Source organism: Carlito syrichta, unplaced genomic scaffold, assembly GCF_000164805.1.
Source record: "Carlito syrichta isolate Samal-C Ts95f unplaced genomic scaffold, Tarsius_syrichta-2.0.1 Scaffold105233, whole genome shotgun sequence".
NCBI lineage: Eukaryota > Metazoa > Chordata > Mammalia > Primates > Tarsiidae > Carlito > Carlito syrichta.
In genome coordinates this window covers 180,877-188,727 of record NW_007049329.1, presented here as the reverse complement: position 1 = coordinate 188,727, position 7,851 = coordinate 180,877, and the positions used below count along the sequence as shown (strand labels likewise).

The window sequence follows — 7,851 nt, the reverse complement described above, 5'->3', positions numbered from 1 at the left end:
GAGAACCAAAACTACCTAACTGATAACCCAGTCACAGGCTATTCAATTCCTCCCTACTACTAGTTACTAGTTGCCTGGCACAGACCCTCACCACTTTTCACCAGGACTTTTGCTATGGTTTGAACGCTGGTCCCTGTCAAAACTCATTTTAAAATTTGGTTGCCATTGTGGCAGTGTTGGAAGGTAGGCTCTTTGGGAGGTGATTGGGTCATCAGGGCTCTGCTCTCATGCATGGGATTAACACCGTTCAAAAAGGTCCCATTTGTCACCAGCCTCCCCCCCCCTTTTTTTAACCTTATCCTTCATCTTAGATTTGTCCTCCTTTTGTCTTGACCTTTTTATCATGTGAGGATCCAGCCTTTCTCCTCTCCAAGGGATGAGATGCCATCTTGAAAGAAGAGAATGGCCTCCAAGACACCTTGCTGACAACTTGAAACTTACCAGCCTCCAGAACCATAAGACAAATACATTTGTTCCTCTTTTTTTTTTTTTTTTTTTGGTCTTACTCTGTCACCCAGGCCAGAATGCAGTGACATGATCATGGCTCACTGCAGGCTCAACCTCCTGGGCTCAGGTGATCCTTCTGCCTTACCTTCCTGAGTAGCTGGGACTACAGGTGCATGTCACCATGCCTGGCTAATTTTTTTTATTTTTATTTTTGTAGAGATAAGGTCTTGCTATGTTGCTTAGGCTGGTCTTGAACTCCTGGGCTCAAATAATCCTCTCACCTTGGCCTCCTGAGGCCTACATTTCTGTTCTTTATGAAATACCCAGTCACAGGTATTCTATTATAGTAACACAAAATGGACTAAGACAACCTCTCTGCCTCAGCCTCCTTGCTTGGCCTCTCTGAAAACCTTTTGCAGATAAAATAACCCCAACACCTCCCCTTGAGGGACGGGGCTGCAATGGCAAGACGGGAGTGGCTTCTGCTTGAGGCTTGGGCGTGGTTTCTGCTTGAGTCCAGAGGCCTGCCTTCAGCCTCAGCCCAACCCAGCTCACACTCTGCCAGGCGAAGAAGGAAAAGCCAGGGGGAGCCAGACGCCTTGGATGACTGGGAACATTAGTAGTTCCGCTCAGGCACGTGGCCAGAACAACTACTTGGGCAGCCTGCAGTGTGAACAACAATCCCTGAGAATCCCGCGGCTCCAGTGCGGTGAGCCTGAGGATGAGGCTGCTCTCCTGGCTGATTTTCCTGGCCCACTGGGGAGTCTCCGGGGCAGAACCAGGTACAGCTCCGAGAATGCCTGCGATGCCCTTGTTTTGCACTATGAATTTGGGATTGGGGCTACAGGAAGCTGCTCACAGAAAGCTGGAGATCTGTTGAAAATAGCTCGGCAGGGAGGCTGGGTGGAGGGAGTTAGTGGGCCTCAGGACGGTTGGGAATCGGGCATGGGGTGGGGTTGTTCTTTGAGTGGGAGCAACAGCTGGCCAGAGGAGGGAGACTGACTTTGCTAGGTCTGGGTACAGAAGAGCCGGCCAGTTAGTAGAGGTAGAAGGTAGCAGGAAAGATCTGTGAACTCATTTAACAAATGAGAGCCTTCTCTGTCCCAAGCATTATTCTAGGAACCAGGGATACATCAGGGAGGAAAACGAAGTCTTTGTCCTTCACCTAAGGAGAGACAGATAAACATACAAGTAAAAGGCATAGTATTCAGGAGGTGATATGTGTTACAGAGAATAATAAAGAATAGAGAGGGGTGGGCATGGGGAAGGGGGTACTTACTGGGTGGCCAGAGAAGAGCTGTCTAGTCCAGTGACATTTGAACAGAGTCATGATGCAGTGAGGGGGAGAGCCATGTGGATGTCCAGGAGGAGAACATTCCAGTGAGAGAGGACAGGAAGAAGAAGCCCTGAGGTGCATGCACTGGAGATGTGTGCATGGAACAGCAAGGAAGCCTGGTGTCTAGAGCACAGTGGGGACCTGCAGGGGTGGGGGATGGAGATGAGGTCAGCAGATGGTGGGGTGGGGCAGGTACCAGCCCACAGATAACCTTGCAGACTATTTTAAGGACTCAGGATTTTACTCAGAGTGAAGTAGGACACCACTAGAGGTTCTAGGCACAAGAGTAATGTAATCTGATTTACGTATGTTTAAAAAGATCTTTGAAGCCAGGCGTGGTGGCTCACGCCTGTAATCCCTCAACATTTTAGAAGGCCTAGGCCGGAGAAATGCTTGAGTTCGAGACCAGCCTGGGCAACATAGTAAAACCTCATCTCTACAAAAAAAAAAAAAAAAATCAGAAAATTAGCTGGATGTGGTGGTGCACTTCTGTGGTCCCAGCTACTCAGGAGGCTGAGGTGGAAAGATCACCTGAACCCAGGAGGTTGAGGCTGCAGTGAGCCATGATCATGCCACTGCACTCCAGCCTGGGTGACAGAGTGAGACTCCAACTCAAAAGAAATAAAAGAAAAAAATTAGTCAGGTGAAGTGGTACACACCTGCAGCCCCAGCTACTCAGGGAGGTTGATATGGGAAGATTTTTTTTTTTTTGAATTGGAGTCTCACTCTGTCGCCCAGGCTCCCGGGATGGAGTGCAGTGGCACACTCATGGCCACTGCAGCCTCGACCTGCTGATCTCAGATGATCTGTCTGCCTCAGCCTTCCAAGTAGCTGGAACTACAGACACATGCCACCATGCCTTGCTAATTTCTTGATTTATTGTAGAGATGAGGTCTTACCAAGTTGCCTATGGGCTTGAACCTATGGGCTCAAGCAGTCCTCTCATCTTAGCCTCCAAAAGTGCTGGGATTATAGGCATGAGCCACTGTACCTGGCCAAGGGTGGGATCTCTTGAGTCCACTGCACTGCAGCTTGTGGTGAGACCCTGACTCTAAAAACAAATGACTTCCTTGGCCAGCTGTCTTGAGAAAAGACTATAGTGGGGTAAAGGTAGGGTGACTAACTTGTCCCAGTTTGCCTGAGAATGTCCTAGTTTTTACACTTAAAGTCCAGTGTCCTGGGTGCTCCCTCAGTCCCAGGCAAGCTGGGACAATTGATCACCCTAATAAAGTAGCAGCAGCCAAACCAGTGAAGAGGGAAGAGGCTGTTGTCATTACCCAGTGAGAGTGGATGGAGGCTGGGCCCAGAGTGGCAGGTGTGGGGTGTGGGCAATGGTCTGATTCTAGACTATAGATTGGCTTAAGATGGCAGGTGTGAGAGAAGGAAGAATTAGAGATGACGCCAAGGTTCTTGGTCTCAGCCACAAGAAGGATGGAGCTGTCATTTGTCGAGATGGGGACAACTGAGATGGGGAAGGAGGAGCTCAGTTCTCCTGGGTCAGTGGCCAAGGGGTCAGTGGCCCCCAAAGAACCCCTGCCGTTCATCCACTTTCTCAGACACTGTCCAGGAGTAGCTGGGGGCCGTGGTGAAGCACTCTGCTTGCAAAGCACTGGCAGGGAATGAGACTCAGCAGGGACAAAACACCTCTCAAGGTCCCACTGCTGGGAAGTGGCAGGACAAAGTCTGTGTCCCGCTGTCTAATGCTGAATTCACATCTTTCCCTATATCCTCTTGGGATGGTGGGCCCTATAGGTACTATTTTTTCTCTTTTCTCCAAACTTGTTAGAATGTATATACCTATAATTTCAAAACAAAAGTAAATTTAAAAATAATTCCACAGCACCTGTAGGTTATTTCAGTCTCTTCAGGGCATAAAACGGCGGGGTTTCTACCTCCACTGGCCTTAGCCCAGAGCTTGGGTGGGCGCCAACATGCTGTCTCCTTCTCCTCCCACACATACTCTATGCAGCATTTCACTTACTCTTCAGCTTCTAATTGCAGAGAAATGAACAAGTCCTTGCAGCGCCTGTTAGCCTGGTGGGAAAACATTCCCCTGACAGCCAGCCCAGGGCTAAGGGAGCAGGGCCAGAGTGGAAATGACGACACCTCCCTGGAGCTGCTGCAGGAGAGGGTGACCCCATGGCTAGCACAGGGGTCCATGAATGTTGGTGTTAGCAAATGAACCCCATGTGTTTTGGAGGCCTCGGTTTCCCGAGGAAGAATTACACTTGAAGTGCCCTGGGTGACTGCTGAGCTTCAATAGCAAAGGACTGACATAGGGACCAAGAGTACTTGGTGGTGTGGGGTATAAACAATACAGACAAAAGCTGTGCATTCACAGGGATCTGGAACTGGAAGGGCCCTCAGAGGACCTTTGTGCAGTACTTTCATGAAGAGAAGAGAAACTGAGGCCCACAGGGTAGCGTGACCCAGAGAAGGAGTCCTCAGGCTGGCCTGTTCACCGCACAGCCAGGTACTCCAGATAGGAGAACTCCTCCACCCAACCACCTGACTGCTATAGGCATTCTCATCCTCACTTCACAGATGAGGAAACTGAGGCTTAGCTCAGGAAACCCCTTGCTCAAGCTGCCACTGCCTGTGTGGAGGAGCCAAGATTCAAAATAGGATTTCTCCACTTTCAAACTTCATGTGTGTTCTTTCAGAAACAACTCGCTGCCTTAAGCGAAAAACCTAGGTCCTACCTCTGGTTCTGCCTTTGAAGACCTATGTGACCTTGAACCTCTATTTTACTATCTCTAAAATAGGGATATAGCAGAGGAGAAATTCAGTGTGACAGTCAAGTGAGATCACGCAAGTACATTTTAAAGTGCTGTAAAAGTTTAGGGAACTATACACACAGACAGTCCCTGATTGATGAAGGGTCAACTTTATGACAGTACGAAAGAGATATGTATTCAGTAGAAACCGTACTTCAAATACCCATATGACCATTCTGTTTTTCACTTTCAATTCAGTTTTCAATACACTGCATGAAATATTCGACATTTTATTATAAAATAGGCATTGTGTTAGAGGATTTTGCCCAACTGTAGGCTAGTGTAAGTGACCTGAGCCCATTTAGGGTACTCAAAACTAAGCTCTGATGCTCTATGGTAGATCTTAGGAGTACCAAATGCAATTTTGACTTATGTTTTATATATATATATACTTTTTTTAATCAGAGTCTCTCTGTCACCCAGGCTAGAGTGCAGTGGCATGCTCACGGCCACCACAGCTTCAACCTGCTGAGTTCAGGTATCCCTTCTGCCTCAGCTTTCCAAGGAGCTGTAACTACAGGCATGTGCCACCATGCCTGGGTAATTTTTTGATTTATTGTAGGGATGAGGCCTCACCAATTTGCTCAGGCTGGTCTCAAACCCCTGGATTCAGGCAAACCTCTTGCTTCCACCTCCCAAAGTGCTGGGATTACAGGCATGAACCACCATGATGGTTTGCATGATGGGTATATCAATTTATGATGGCTAGCCCTATGGTAAATCAGGGAGCACCCATCTCCAAGGTCATGCCGCTAGGCAATGGCAGAATAAAGTGCACTGGGATCATTTCTGCTCTGATGTGATAAGAATCTCAGGCCTGCTACTCACTTGCTCAGTTTTCTCATCTGTAGAATGAACACAGTCATAAGCTGTATTTCATAATGTCGGGAGGCAACATGGATAGAGTACGTGGCATGGATACCGTGCCTGGCATTCAGTAGGTGCTAAGTAAATGCCAGGTTGCCTTCCCACCCTCCTCTTGTCTCTGACCATATGCAAGATCACCTCCTTCCGGCCATTTTTAAGACCTTAGGTTTTAGGAATGACTTTGGGAGCTCCTTCCTACTCCCATCACAAATGATACTAAAAAGATCTCATATCGTGTGATTTTAATGAATTCTCTCTTTTTTTAAATTTTTAAAAAAATTTTTTTATTTTTTGAGTTGGAGTCTCACTTTGTTGCCCAGACTGGAGTGCAGTGGCCGCTCCCGGCCACCGCAGCCTCAACCTGCTGGGCTCCAGCGATCCTTCCACCTCAGCCTTCCGAGTAGCCGGAATTATAGGCATATGCTACCACACCTGGCTGATTTTTTTATTTATTGTAGAGATGAGGTCTCACTGCCCAGGCGGGTCTCGAACCCGCGGGCTCAGGCAATCCACTTACCTCAACCTCCCAAAGGCGTGGGATTACAGGCTGAGCCACCGAGCCCGGTTGTCTCTCTTTTTTTTTTTAAGAGATAGAATCTTGCTCTGTCATCCAAGCTGCAGTACAGTGGCACAATCATAGTTCACTGAAACCTTGAACTTCTGGACTCAAATGATCCTTCGGCCTCAGTCTCCAAGTAGCTAGAACTACAGGCACGTGCCACCATACCTGGCTAATTTTTAAATTTTTTGTAGAGACAAGAACTTGCTATGTGGCTCAAGCTGGTTTTGAACACCTGGACTCAAGTGATCCTCCTGCCTCTGCCTCCCAAATTGCTGGGATTACAGGCATGAGCTACTACACCCAGCCCTATGAAATTTTTTAGACTGTTTTTGAAATGAATTGTTGATTTTGATAGCTTTTGTTTTTCCTGCACTTTTGGAGTCAATGCATTTGTTTTTCAGGTCTCAGACATTCTGTGAACCTTGCAAAACTACTAAGCCTTGGGCTCTGTGTTGGTTGCCCTAATAGGTAAGAGGGCCTGGTGACCCCTTTGGTGAAGGAGGACAAGGATGCCCTCTTGCTTGTTCAGGGATGTGCTGTGTCCACCAGCCCTCTGTTCAGAGACAGCATCCAAGGGTGACAAGCTCTGTCTTCACCTTGTTCCCCTTCAAATGTCCTGCCCGGTCTTGCACTTTACCTGAGGGGGACAGCAGTTGAGGGGACACTGGGACTGACCAGGGCAGGATGTGGCCACTCCCACCTTCATCCTGTCTCCCTCTATAGTGAGAGGGGGGCTAGCAGGACCCCTCGGGAACCAAATGTGAAGTAACTGCTGCTTCCCATGTACTGTGTTCCTACTATTTATTTTCTCACTTTAATCTTTAAAGGGCCCCAGGAGGTAGGCGGCACTGTGGTCCTTTTTTACAGAGGAGGAAATAGGCTGAGTAAGTTGCCCTGTTCACACAGCTGCCAGGGGGTGGAGCTGGATCCCCACCCAGCTCTGTGCCTTCGCTACTCACTGCACTTGATACCAAATTTATTGATATTCTCCACAAGTTTTTGTTTGTTTGTTTTTGAGTCAGAGTCTCACTCTGTCACTCAGGTTGGAGTGCAGTGGTACACTCCCGGCCACCACAGCCTCGACCTGCTGAACTCAGGTGATCCTTCCACTTCAGCCTTCCAGTAGCTGGAACCACAGGTGTGCACCACCACGCCTGGCTAATTTTTTGATTTATTGTAGAGATGACGTTTCACCATGTTGCTCAGGCTAGTCTCGAACCCCTGAGCTCAGGCAATCCTCTCGCCTCCATCTCTCAAAGTACTGGGATTACAGGTGTGAGTGAGTCACTGCGCCCGGCATATATTCGCCACAAGTAATGAATAATAATGATAGCTAAAATTGGTATACTCAAGTCATACGTGAATGCTTTCTTACTGTAAATGTTTTAAGCAGGACGAATGTATAAACCCTCTTAATTTTTATAGACTCCACAGGGGAAGCACTTGCACAGTCTGGTCCGAGAGGTTCTGCTCTGAAGGGTAAGGCGTTCACATGTGATTCTCTCACCTTCCAGGCTCGCTCCTGGCCCCAGGGCAACTGCAGGGAACTGTGTGGAGTGCTGGAACTTTCCTCTACAAGTCCTTTCTTGTTCACTGTCTTATTTGATGTTCACAGAGAGGCAGGCCAGCTGTCAGCACCCTCAGGCTCAGCGGGGCGAGTATCTTGCCCAAAGTCCCTCAGCAAACGCAGGAAAGAGCTGAATTAGACACCAGATCTCCCACCTCTCCATCGAGGGTCCTGGTGCCCAGACCTTCTCCACAGCATGCTAATCAGAGCTCAATTTCTTTGCAGGGGGGGACTGGCTTCTCACCATCTATGATCAGGTCTGTGGAAACCTGTGGCTCCTGTTTTTTTTTTTTTT

General features: G+C 48.3%; 1 protein-coding gene across 1 annotated transcript in view; it reads left to right on the top strand.

Moving 5' to 3' along the window:
* The first annotated feature begins 1,033 nt into the window (after nucleotides 1-1,033).
* Nucleotides 1,034-7,851, top strand: part of SMPDL3B (sphingomyelin phosphodiesterase acid like 3B) — a 26,278-nt gene continuing 19,460 nt past the window's right edge. Inside the window, exon 1 of the mRNA XM_008066522.2 lies at nucleotides 1,034-1,229. Coding sequence (XP_008064713.1) covers nucleotides 1,169-1,229 — 61 coding nt within the window. The 5' untranslated portion in view covers nucleotides 1,034-1,168. The remainder of the gene's footprint in view (nucleotides 1,230-7,851) is intronic.